Below are 14,422 nucleotides of genomic sequence, written 5' to 3' on the forward strand. Positions count from 1 at the left end.
CGCTGTACATACTGAGCATCAGGCCAAAGAACTGGGTCCCATGACCAAAAGGCTGGTAAAAGCTTCGGACTGGGAACCCACTCAACTCCCACACGTGTCTTATTCTCCATCAGAAAAAGCATACAGAATCTCACAGACGACAGAGGACACCGTCCTTTTGGAACACCAACAAATTGAGAGATTTCATGGCAGAGAAAAAACTGATTATCCAGATGCTGCCGGTATGCTAAACGCCATTCCTACCTCTCTCTGGTCTTCGGGCCCGACAGATGTAGGTTTTTGTTCCACTGTCGCTCCCATAACGTTTGATCTAATTTCTACTCCTGATTCTAGACCAATCTGGCAGAGGCAGTATCCACACAAAGCTGTGGCAGAGGAAGGCATTGCAGACACCATTAATGGCTTATTAGCTGCTGGTGTCCTGATTGATAACCAGAGCAATTGGAATACGCCTATCCTGCCTGTCCAAAAACAAGATTCAGGAAAATATCGCATGGCACATGATTTGAGGGCAATTAATCGCATTGTAGCGACCCCTACACTGTCAGTACCCAATCCATATACAGCACTGTCTGCTGTCGCCCCTGAGCACAAATGGTTCAGTTGTATAGATCTGGCTAATGCATTTTTCTGTCTTCCGCTCGATCCCTCGCTGCGTGACATTTTTTCTTTCACGTATGCGGGTCGTCAGCTGACATACACGAGGATGCCGCAGGGGTTTGTGTTGTCACCCGGCATTTTTAATCATGTACTCAGAAACTTGCTGACCGATCTTCCCCTACCACTGGGCTCGGTGTTGGTGCAGTATGTTGATGATTTGTTAATTGCGTCCCCCACAGCACAAGATTGCCTCGCTGCTACGGATGTAGTATTGCGCAGATTGCTAGAAGTCGGTTTCAAAGTTTCACAGAAAAAGCTACAATGCTGCAGACAAGTTGTGTCTTTCCTGGGCAGGGTAGTCTCTCACAAAGGAACAGGGGTGTCTCCTGCCCACAAGGATGCTATCTTGCATCATACTAAGCCACAAACCGTGAAGCAAATGCTTTCATTTCTGGGCCTTACAGGCTACAGTCGTCATTTTGTGCCGGAGTATGCGGAGCTGACAGCCCCTTTGCGTGCTATGGTTAATGAGCAAGGCATGCGTAATCTCGCTGCATCATTAATTTGGGACGTGGTCGCTGAACAAAGTTTTATCACACTAAAGCAGGTTCTCTCGCACACAGCCGCCTTGGCAGTTCCTGATTACACCTTACCCTTCTGTTTGGATGTTTCTGAAAAACCACACTCAGTCAATGCGGTGCTTTTTCAAAAAAAGGGGGGGGAGAGACAGGTGTGGTCATATGTGAGTGTAACATTAGACGCAACAGAGAACAGACATGATTGATCGGGTGAAAGGGTACAGATACCTCCTGGTGGCGGTGGATGCATACACCGGCTGGCCTGAGGCTGTACCCGCTAAAAAAGAGGATGCACAAACAGTAGTGAAGTTTTTGATTAACCACTACATTCCCACACATGGTTTCCCTAAAAAGATTTGATCTGATAATCGCACACATTTTAAAAATAAACATCTACAAGCAGTAGAAGCCCAGCTGGGTCTAAAACATGCCTTTGGAACTGTGTATCACCCACAGTCTCAGGGAAAGGTAGAAAGAATGAATCAGACCCTAAAAGGTAAAATCAGCAAAGTGTGTGCACAAAGCAAACTTAGCTAGGTGGATGCTCTCCCACTGGCTTTGATGTCAGTGAGGAGCTCAGTTAGTTTGCGGACAGGATTCACACCATATGAACTTATATGTGGACAGCAGTTTCCTGGACCAGGAGCTGGTGTTGTTATAGCACAGTAAACTCCTTTCTTGGCCTATAAGCCATATTATGATCAGCTCACGGCCCTTGGTTCAGCATTTTCCGCCCAGATCGCAGAGATCAGAGGGGGTGAGGAGAAGCCGCTTCCCCCGACCGACGCTGAGTGGGTGCTCCTGAAGGTCATCAAACGGAAGTGGACGGAACCTAGATGGACAGGGCCCTTTCAGGTGACGGAGAGGACAACTCACGCAGTTCGACTTAAGGGGAAAGGAAACACCTGGTTTCATTGGTCATTGTGTGCTGCAGCAGACCCTCCTGCGAGAACCCGAGCAGACATTCGCAGGGTTCTGAAAGAACAAGCATAAACTGTTCCTGGGTGGTAGAAAAAGGAGACATTTTATTATTTAGCTTCGCTAACACTAAGAGTGTAGAGTCATTAGGTGTGAAGGCATAAAACAACTTACGTTGAGAGAAGTTCTGCTCAGCTACATGGAAGGTAACTCCACTAGATGGCGCTATTTTGGCCTAATATTAATTAATTCTCACTATATTGATTGTTATGTCGTGTTGTTGTTGTTGTATTCCCTCCCCTGAAATATCTTGCAGTGACGACAAGTCCGTGGAACCTCACCAAGTGACCACGAGAGATTCCAGAAAAGACACCTTAAAAAAGGTCTTTGCAGGGGTGGGACACCAAGAAGCTTGGTGGTTGGGTAAGTGGAAAGGAGTGCTCGTCTCGATGGGTGTTTCCCTGGCTGGTATGTTGTGTGTGGTGGTGTTGGTTGGATGCTGTTGTATTCCCTGTATTAGGTCTCTCTGGAACCACACCATCGTTGCCGCATTTGAGAAGCAGGGACCCCACGCTCGCTACCAGATGGTTGCGCTACCAGAACTTGGGCATTGTCGCAGAGGTGCCTACACCCTGGCAGTGGCTCCGCATGGGGATTCCGTGTGAAGTCCTGGTTTGTTGGTCTCAGGGAGCTGAGACCAAGAGGGGGACTTGTGGATATGGGACTCCACACCTCACTCTTACATACTCACAATTGTCACTATTTACTCAATCACATTCATTTACTTAATCATATTATATCATATTAATTTTACTCATAAAGCCAAATATACTAATCATCACGAGTGTTTAGATACAAATATAGCGTGTACTGAAACCATGCAGCTTGGCACCACGGAGAACTGAGACCTGTACAGTATTGAGGCCTCTGTCACCCTGAACATCTGAGAGAGTGGAAAAGTACTGAGAACCAAAGAACGCCATGACTGCATGTCTGGATAGCGGAAAACCATAACAACAAGAAGGACCTGAAGGTCGTAGTCACAACGACATATCAAAAGTAAGACGTAATGTAGCAAAAAACAGGAGCCAGGGCCTTGGGAGAATTCCATGCATCAGCAGACATAGGTTCAGTATCCCAGGAATTAAGGGTGGCAGACCACACGTAGCTGATGTGCATTGGTGAATGATGAGAGAACGTTATCCTTGAGGGTAGACAGGAATGTGTGTGCGCTAACTTTCACGTTTCAGGACAACTTCTCAGGCCTTGAGGAGTATGATGGGAGTCAGAACGAGGAGGACGTGGACGCGCCTCGGGCCAATGAGGGGGAGGCAACGCCCTCAAATTATGCACAATTCAAATTCATCCTATGTGTTAATAAATACTGGGTCAGGGAAAAAGTAGTCAGTTCAGACTTCGCGAACTGAACAGCACTGTTGTTGATCAGGGACACGATAGTCAGACCCAGAGCTCTGTACACGTTGCAATTTCTACTGGTGTTTAGAATAAAGCTGATTTTTGAAACTTCAATACCTCCTCCTATTTTCTTCATCAAACGAACACGCGAGGACCAGGCATTCAGAGAGGTCCTCCAACAACGGTGTGTCCCTCGGTGCAGCAGAAAGCAGCTCTTTGTTTAAGGATGTGTAGTTATCCCTGACATATCTTTCTGCCTTTTGCTAGACTCTTAAAAAGATGTCTCTGCTGCTCAAGAATAATCCAAAACTATTAAGTACATTTCTATGTGTGAGAGAAAGAGTCTGAGGGAAGAATCTACGTCTTGACTGGAATGGTAATGGAGACCTTGTAGATACTCTGTAGAAACAGACTAAGAACTGAAGCAAGTAGTGCTCAGGGTTTAAGAGTCCTATAATCACACAGGTATGACACAACCTGTGAGTTTAGAGTTTTAACACAACATAAGACTAAGTGCTCTTCACTGATGTGCAGTTTCTGGTGAACATGAGAGCGAAGCTTCACCTTTAGGTGTTTGTGCTAATGCAAACTGCCCATCAATTCTTCCTTTATTTGTCCAGAGCAGGCAGACAAATGACAGCAATCATGTTCTGCAAGCACCAAAGTGTTCAGGTGCTTGAAGAGATGGCTATGAGCCAAAGGACATAATAGCCCTTATTCATGCCTAGTTTGCATTCTCACTCTTGCATAAAAGCTGCACCAGGAGGAAAGTCTAGCATTCTCCCCCTCAAACACAAACATGCTCTCTCTTTTTCACACACACACACACACACACACACACACACACACACACACACACACACACACACACACACACACGCAACTTGAAACTCAAAACTTACTGTTGCTCATTGTCTGTGAAATGAAGATCCAGCTTCAATTGGAAGTCCACCTCACTCAGCGCTTCCTCCACCTGTAAAACCATTCACAGGATTCAGTTCAGTTTTATTTCTAGAGCAGATTTCATACACCTGAAACTTTCCAGTGGACACAAACAAATGCACTCAAAATAATGAAAGCATCAATAACCAATGAGTTAAGAAGCACAAATATTAAATCAACAACACATTTATAAGAGCAGCTTGGGGCGGCTGTGGCTTAGTGTGTAGAGTCGGTCATCTCCCAAGCGGCAGTTCGATCCCAGTTCCTGCACTGTAAACCTGAACAGTACTTCTAACTCATAGCCATTAAGGGTACAGCACTCAAAACCAGATATTTAGTTGAACCAACAATTAATGATTGAGTTATCAGAATGATTAATGTTGTTTTAGTTATATGTGGATCAATTTTATTGAGTTAATATCCATGTCCAAATAACAACTTTGGAGTGTACAGATCAAAATATCAACACATCACTCCTGTCCTCGCCAGCTTACATTGGCTGCCATTTTTTTATCGTGTCGATATTAAGATTTTATTGATTACTTTCAAAATCTTAAATGGAGAAGCTCCAAACAATTTAAGAGACCTTTTAACCCTCTATGTGCCTGGGAGGACCCTCAGGTCTGTGGATGCATCTCTGCTGGTTGTGCCAAGGTCCCGCCTTAAAACAAAAGGTGACCAGGCCTTTTCAATCAGAGCTCCAAGACTGTGGAACTCCCTGCCACTGATGATTAGACAGTCCACAAGTTGAACTCCTTTTAAATCCTCACTAAATACATTTTCATATAAGAAGGCATTTCTCCACCCCTAATTCTTGAATTTGCTCTGCATTCAGATGTCTTGTTTTGCTTCTGTCTTTTTTCTCCCCCCTGTTTGAACTGTTTTTTATACTTTGAAATTCTCAGCTTTTTTGTTGTGAAGCACTTTGTAACCTTGTTAAGAAAAATTCTATATAAATAAAGTTTAAAATTATTATTATTATTATTATTATTATTATTATTATTATTATTATTATTATTATGACAGAGGGACGCTGCGTATGACATCATCAACATCACCACATAAGTCTTCACACACTTGAAAAAACACAGTGGCTGTGCTTCACCAAGATGCAAAACTAAACTGGAGACACAAGGATACAAAACTACAAAATAAAACAGGAAACACAAGGATTCAGAACTACAAAATAAAACAGGAAACACAAGGATTCAGAACTACAAAACAAAACAGGAAACACAAGGATTCAGAACTACAAAACAAAACAGGAAACACAAGGATTCAGAATTACAAAATAAAACAGGAAACAAGGATTCAGAACTACAAAATAAAACAGGAAATACAAGGATTCAGAACTACAAAATAAAACAGGAAACACAAGGATTCAGAACTACAAAATAAAACAGGAATCACAAGGATACAGAACTACAAAATAAAACAGGAAACACAAGGATTCAGAACTACAAAATAAAACAGGAAACACAAGGATACAGAACTACAAAATAAAACAGGAAACACAAGGATTCAGAACTACAAAATAAAACAGGAAACACAAGGATTCAGAACTACAAAATAAAACAGGAAACACAAGGATTCAGAACTACAAAACAAAACAGAAAACACAAGGATTCAGAACTACAAAACAAAACAGGAAACACAATGATTCAGAATTACAAAACAAAACAGGAAACACAAGGATTCAGAACTACAAAATAAAACAGGACACACAAGGATTCAGAACTACAAAATAAAACAAGAAACACAAGGATTCAGAACTACAAAATAAAACAGGAAACACAAGGATTCAGAACTACAAAATAAAACAGGAAACACAAGGATTCAGAACTACAAAATAAAACAGGAAACACAAGGATTCAGAACTACAAAATAAAACAGGAAACACAAGGATTCAGAACTACAAAATAAAACAGGAAACACAAGATTAAGAACTACAAAATAAAACAGGAAACACAAGGATTAAGAACTACAAAATAAAACAGGAAACACAAGGATTCAGAACTACAAAATAAAACAGGTAACACAGAATAGACGGGCCGGACATGGATCTGGTGGAAAGTCCGTGTTAGGCTCAACCCTTGCACATACAAACTGTGCCATGAAGCTCCATGGAGTGTTTGATTATTCATTTCGGTAACACTTTACAATAAGGGTCCCTTAATAAACGTTAGTTAATGCAATATTAAGCATTAATTAAAAGTTTAATAATGTTTTAATAATCATTATAATGCATTACCTAACATTAATTAACATAATAGTTAATGCATCGATAAGCAGTTAAGTAATGTCTACTGCTCAGAGTTAATTAATACATTATTAAGCATTAATAAAATGTACATAATGTAATTAGTTAACCATTAGTGAATGCTTTTTGGACCCTTATTGTAAAGTGTAACATATGTATCCCTTGGGTAACACATACGCTGAACCACTATTAGATGAAAGGTAGTTGAAGCAACACATATAAAGAATTTTACACGTTTTATTTAAAACAATGAAACAGATAATCACAGATAAAATCTCAACTCACACAGAGGAGAGCTTTGAACAACAATAAGGGTCCAGAAAGCATTTACTAATGGTTAACTAATTACATTATGTAACTTTTATTAATGCTTAAAGGCCCTGTGAGGAGTTTTGAACTGGCTGAGAAACAGACTGAAAATGATACCGATGCCTCTTTATAACCTTCAATAGCAAACAAGACCATCAGCAGCAACACTGGCACCTTCTCTGTTGTAATTTTTAATGCCTGAAACTGCCCTGGGAGGGTAGGTGTCAGTCCAGATGATGGACATCTTGCTTCAGAAACAGCCTTTAATTGACTGTTTTCATGGAAAATAATCACATTGCCTGATAAAGTTGACAGTTGAGCACAACAGGATGAGGCTTTTGTTGAAAACACTCCTTTTGCATGTATAGGACAAGAGATAAGAGGTATCACTTTGTCCACAAGGGGGGCGCCAGAATCGATACAAAACAAAAGTTCCTCACAGCAGCTTTAATAATGTATTAATTAACTCTGAGCGGTAGATATTAATTAACTGCTTATTGATGCATTAACTAATATGTTAATTAATGTTAGGTAATGCATTCTAATGATTATTAAAACATCATTAAACTGTTAATTAATGCTTAATAATGCATTAACTAACGTTTATTAAGGGACCCTTATTGTAAAGTGTTACCTTTATTTCTTTATTGTAATTTGAAAAAGCTGCTTTTGATGGTTAGTTCCAGGAAGTAAGCTCACTGAAAAAAATGTTGTGTTGAATCTACTAAATTTTATTATGTCAAGTGCATTAAATATATTTCTCTAAATCCTGATATATTTATTAAGTTAAGTACAGTTAATTTAATAAATGTATTTGGATTTAGATAAATGTATTTCATGCAACAACTTGACATAATAAAATTTAGTAGATTCAACACATCATTTTTTCAGTGCTTGATGAAAAACTCCTCAAGTTGTAAGGACCTCCCCTCCATTCAGTACAGATCCACAAAACTTATTTTTACAAGTAAGATCCATTCTTTCATCCGTCACAAGTCCACGATGGTATCGACACACTTTGATGTTGTGAAATTGACTGTTACATCCCCATGGTAGAGACGAGGGGAAATGTGTCCTTTTGAGTTTATCAAGTTTAACCATGCACAAAACTGATGCAGGTGGGGTACCTTGATAGTAATATAAAACCCTGATCCATTAATCAAACTGCTGTATAAGACGAGAGGAGCAAATTCTGCAGTTCAGGGCTGAAAACTGAAGCGGACGTCACAGATATCAGTCTGTTTCGGTCACTCAGTGTTCTCTTTCATCTGTACAGCCTCAGTGAACTGTACACAGCATTTCTTCTCATGTGAGTTAAATAGACTGAAATGACTTTCATGTTCAGTGTTTCATAGACTATCATACTTTATGTAAATGAGGAACCTATTTCAAGTTGAAAACCAAAGCAGAAAATCAAAGGTAGCCGTCTACAGGAGCCGTGCTGCTGTCGGAGCCTTTTGAAGACCTAAGTGCAGCGCTGCTCATTAACATGCAGGTTGTAAACACATCATTCTCTTTCACTCCTTGCAGTATACATGTACAGCAAACATCCAAATCTTTGCAGTCCTGTACCATATTGATGTTCTGATTGATTAAGCATACATTCAGGCGCACACAGCACAGGGGAAATGAGGGGCTATTTCTGTCCGTGCTATCTGTGGCTGTGAGCAGCAGATAACCTCCGAAGGTTAATGAGCAGAGAGCCTCCGGGAGCGCTTACGGCTGAAATGTGATATGCCTTAAAGCCCGTCTGTATCTGGACTTCAACATGAACGTCTGCATTTAATGAAATCTTCTAAAAGAAGAGTCATCCAGAGAAAGCATCAGACTAAAGCCGAGTCTTTCAGGCATCTGAACTGCACACATATGGCAGAGATCAGCAGCCGAGCAGGGTCATGTCAGCGTGTGACACATGGCTATCATCATGTGGATGATTAGCTCCGAGCAGGGCCTTCTTAACTCCCCCACATCTCTGCCTCCGGCCCGTCACATGCTGTCACTGCCGATCTATTTGAGCTCTGGTGGCTCCCAACAACAAAAACAGGCAGAGTGGATTTTCAGGGTCGTGCCCACAGTGAAATCGTCCAGGACAGTACATCAATAACTGTCTGCCAGGTTTACACGCCTGATCATTTCAGCTGAACATGGGCAGTCTGGGGGCACAGGCAATTTGCATTTGTGTGTGCGTTAGAGAGCGTTCATTTAAAGAGGCAGGCTGCTGAACTCAATTAGCTTCTTTGTGTGTGCGTGTTTGACAGCGTGGTTTTTCAGCAGGTATCATAACTGCTGGAAAGTTACAGAGAAACATAGAACGCTCTCTTAAGGCAGAAATAAGAAGCACTTAGTGGTGCAATGGATCACAGTTTATCTGTGATCTCTAAAGATCACCCCCACAGTTCAGATCACTCGTGATCCACAGACTGATGGGAAATGTATCATGCTCCTGTGCAGAGTCCAGGGAGAAGCAAACAGCCTTTAAACTCAAACAAACAGGTTTAGAAAATGTGGAACTGGGTCCTTCCTTTAGTAGGACCATGTTTCATTTTCTTTATACATTTCTGCTCAAAGGGGTTTGTTTCTTCTTTCACTCCACAGCCTTACTGCTGCACCTCTGTCTGATCTACCACAGGATGGCCGAGGGTCACAACCACAGAACGTGCATGCTTAAATCACTCATCAAAAAACGTGCTGGCTTTTTAAAGGAAAGTGAGTTAACTTGTTATATTTAGTATCTATTAGGGGTGACCCCAAATAGTCGAATATTGGACGATTCGTTCTAACGAGCCTTAGTCGACTGCCAATCTCATAGTTGAATATTTGCATATGAAATGTGGATCATTCCATTCAAACCATGGGGGTGCTCAATGTCTAATTTTACATTATTTTCCTGTTTCCCGTAAAATAGTGTCTCATATATCCTATTTTGATATAAATATAAACTTATTTAATGTAATTCTGAGAACAGCTCTTGAAGTGTTAAATCTCCTTAAAGTGGTAATTAAATCTCCCCTGGTAATTAAAGGTGGACTCTCCCATTTAGCGGGACCTGTGGAGCAGACGTACCTCAGCTGGTCTTTAAATCTTTCTACGTTCATGGTAGCTCAAAATGTCAGGAAACAAAACTTCAGTTGATCCTAAAAACTAGTGATGAAGATGAGGAGCAGCTTCATGAAGAGGGCTGTGAGATCAAGGATTACCGGACCAGACAAAAACTGTACGGGGCCAAAAGAACGAGAAGGGATACCCAAAGCTGTCTGAAGCCTCAAAAACAATCCACAGCATCCCATCCACCTCCACGCCATCAGAGAGGATATTCTCAAAGACAGGATTTACAGTCAACAAAGCAAGGAGCGCACTTCTGCCCGTACACACGATGGTTTTCCTCACGTACAATTTGAAAAGACTCAAGCGGACAAAGACGTGATGAAAGACTGTTTTAAAAGGTTCTGTTAAGAGATTTAAAAACCCTTTAGCTGGTTCAGGTTTGATTTTGAACATTATACAAATGTTTAGTCTTAAGTTGGACAAACTACCCTCCACAGTGCTGCTCTCCTCTGTGGGAACACTATTTAAATATCTCCTGATTCCTTACTCTATAGTGGAGCGTTGTTCCATGTTTAATGGATGGTGGTCTTATTTGAGTTTTCTCTCCTTCATCACCTCGTTGTTTTTGCAATATAGATTTAAAAAATCTAAGTTTTATACTTATAATATTCTGTTGTCCCTTTTACTTTAAGCTATGAGTCTCTTAATTGTAAAGGGTTATGTGTAATATTGTCATGCGGTCACCATCATGCAGACTTTGGGTCAATAAGGAAAAACAACAAACATTCCACTATTCATCCACTATGGGCAAAATCTGATGAATCAGATTCGACTAAGCAAATCCTTAGTCGGGCTCACCCCTAGTTTTTACACAAAGAAATTTGAAAATGTCTACTTTATTGTGTTGTATTATGATGCTTCATTGTGACATTCTTGTACTGTTACAAAGTTTTAGTGGGAAAAATGTTACTTTTATTCTGCTATAGTTATTTTACTGTATCATGAGTGTCTGTCAGCCCAGTGACACCCCCCCCCCAATCATCCAGGGTATATTCACCTCTTGCCATTGTCTCTCTACAGAACTGGAACCAGCCTGTAACTCTCTTACAATAAGCAATTAGTGGCTTGTTTGGATCATAGACTGTATAATAAATGGATGTAGTCTCCATGACGTCACCCATCTGTTTCTAAAGCGCTGTTTGAGGCCGATCATCGACAGGTGCCATATTGGAGATGTTGAATTCAACATTAATGCTGTCAAGCGATTGTGACGTAAAGAGGCGAACTTTGAGCCTCCTAGCCAACAGCTACAGTGTTCCCGCCTATCTTCAAAACTGCTGTGTTATGAAACAATTCACCCCCCTGTACAGTGTGTGCTGATGGAGAAATGAGCTATCCAGACTACACTTGTTTTTGAACCAGGTTGTATTAACAGGTTGTGTGATATGTTGCTCTGTCCCCACTGCTCTCCCACTGTCTTTGTTTCCTGTTCATGTTTTGTTCTATTTACAGAATATTACGTCATATAAAAATACAATTATTAAAAAAAAGAAAAAAGAAACAATCTACTGACAGAGGTCATGTAGTTCCATTACTTTGCAAATCAGTGTATTGACACAAGTCCCAACTACCACTCAGTAAAGGCCATTCAAATTAGCTTTTAAAAGCAAAGCTACCCAGCAGGTTTGAAACACTTCTAAATGCATAGCGACTGATTCAGGAAGGCTGTAACAGTGATGAACTGATTAAACAGTCCAATCAATGGCATCTCAAGCAGCTGCTCTCCTGTCCTGTTACACTGCACCAATACCCCCAACATCTTGAGACCTACAGTATCTGGATCATGTTTGGAGCAAGTATGCTTTTTATTGATATTGATATGCTTTATACCAGGAAAGCAGAACTTATTTCACATAATACAGTGTGTCCAGATATGACAAATGATATATAAATATTGAATAAAATATGGAAATGTGCCCTCATTTGGCTGGAGTGTTACCAGATCTGTGGCATTCCATCACTCTCTGTCATTAAAGCATAAAAATAAAATACTGAGCTGACATCAGTCATGTGACGTGTGTGGAATTAAAAATATGACCTCAATCATATTAGAAAAATGTCTTTACTCCATATTTCTGATTGTACGGGAGAGGTCACATTGCATGGATCAGATATGCTACCCTACACGGACTTCATCATATATGGGTCACACTTTAATCATCTCTGGTTTCTGAGGTATTTTGCTCACTGTTCATTTGCATAATTGTGTAACTCATCCATTACATACTTCTGTTAAATCACAGCTTCAATTAAGTGACACAAATCTCTCCCTTATGGAGTGGAAGTATCGTTCGTGTCAGATGGTAGAAACAGGGACTAAAACGTGTGTAGGAGGGAAAAGTGGATGATAAAATGCATTAACTAATGACCATTTAATTGATCTACTATACATCTGCTTTCATTGTAATTATCTGTCATGCATTTTACAACCAAGCTGCTGACATATGAGCAGCCAAATAGCATTCGCTGCTCTCTCCTCATCTATTTTCATTCAACAGGGAAGCACATTTGTGTGTTTGTGTGTGTGAGTGAGCAGAAAATGTCACCAGCATGACTCACCCTTTCTCCGTCCAGAAGCAGGTGGACTTTGAAGATCATGCAGTCATTAACCGCAATCTCCTCGTTCCTGTAAAGGATCTGAAATATCCGGCTGAACACGGTGCCGTCGTATACCCCCGCCGAGCTGAAGCTGCATTCTCCTGATGAAAGACACAACAACACAATCACAATGAGACACTTCACTGCGACAGGTTGCAGCATCACCACATACAGACTCAACAAAACAATTCCACATGTAAAAACACAAAGATGTGACCAGAAATATAAAGGCGTGTTATCTGACTGTTGCACCTCCTGATATTTGCAGTGCATGCCCAGATTTTTGAATATGTACACAGATCTGAAAATGCATAATGAGTTTTTGAAATGCACCACCTGACATTTGTGAATGTTTACAAGGATTGGTGAGGGATCTAAGTATGCACCTTCTGATCTGAGAACATGTGCTGAGATTTGGTGAGGATTTGAGAATGTGTATTAGTAAAACCGATGCTCTTGTCTCCTCTGTTTCAAATGCAATGTCCCCACACTCTAGATGTCCTAACACCTTCCGTTAATGGCGGGTACACACTGCAGGATAATCGGGCAGATTTTTGTCCCGATCTCCCCCTTAAAATCAAAGCCAGCAAAGGCCAGATTGTCTGCTGTTTGCAAACAACATGGTGTGTGATTTTCCTGTGGTGTGGGGTGTGTTAAGAGTGATTCTGTCCTGATCGTCCAAGATTATTACCCCTCCAAATTCCAAAGATTCTGAGACTGCTAGATCCAACATCACCAATATGCTGAGAAGTGTTCCTGAATCAGTAGACATCCGGGTAGTTTTGGCATGCTGCAGATTTTGCTCTTGTTGACATACTACATACTGAATTTAGGACAAATCAGTACGTACTGCTGGCGGTTTCCAAAACAGCCCTCCACTGTTCCCACCTCAGAGAAGGTGTGTCTAAAGTATCGGACAGACCAGTGACATGACCGAACCAATTCCCTATTTCCCACATAAGAACCAGTCCATGTAAACAGAAAGGAAAGGAACAAAAGAGGAGGCTTAAAGTATCTATCACTCTTAACACTACAACATCAGGGTCACCCATCAAACCTATTACTATGTTCACCTACATTGTAAAGAATACAGATCTGAAGCAGGATGAGAAATCTTAATCCTGCGCTTCTTTTCAGAAATCTACAAATGACAGATTCATTTACTGAGATCCTTCAAAAAAAATTGAAAGAATACAGCAACTGGCTACAGGCTGATATTACTGATGTTGAAATAAGATGCCCAGACTATACAATCATACTGCTGTGTAGATAATGTGATGTAAAAATAGACGCCAACATAAACAGTATGAACGCTGTGCCAGATAATGCTCTTTACACAGTTTACGACCTGCAGGAACAAACCATGAAGGCATGATAACAATGTTTGAGTTTCCAACCCTGAGCCTGACGTCACGAGAGGATGGTGCCGCACAGATGCTGCTTTCAACAGGCACTGATTTCAGACATCCTGCTTCAGTTCAGTCAGGCATGTTTTGCAGCCAAAATTGAAATTTCTAAGTGGCACTGAAACAAAATCCAACACATCCAATCCTTACAGCAAATTATTAATTCGTAGTACAAAATAAATGTTTGTTAGAAGTGCAAAACTACCCTTTTGTGTGACCATGCCTTAATCATTGTATGTCTGAGGGTTCCTTGGTATGTTCAGTGACGTTAAAACATTTTCATGAACAGG

At 40.8% G+C, this 14,422-nt stretch overlaps 1 protein-coding gene across 1 annotated transcript in view; it reads right to left on the bottom strand.

Annotated features, from left to right (window-relative positions):
- fam135b (family with sequence similarity 135 member B) overlaps positions 1–14,422 on the bottom strand; it is a 106,222-nt gene that overhangs the window by 48,219 nt on the left and 43,581 nt on the right. The window contains exons 4-5 of the mRNA XM_034704706.1: positions 12,688–12,827; positions 4,415–4,485 (exon numbers count right to left, since the gene is read on the bottom strand). Coding sequence (XP_034560597.1) covers positions 4,415–4,485; positions 12,688–12,827 — 211 coding nt within the window. The remainder of the gene's footprint in view (positions 1–4,414; positions 4,486–12,687; positions 12,828–14,422) is intronic.

The sequence above is a fragment of the Notolabrus celidotus genome, chromosome 16 (assembly GCF_009762535.1).
Source record: "Notolabrus celidotus isolate fNotCel1 chromosome 16, fNotCel1.pri, whole genome shotgun sequence".
NCBI lineage: Eukaryota > Metazoa > Chordata > Actinopteri > Labriformes > Labridae > Notolabrus > Notolabrus celidotus.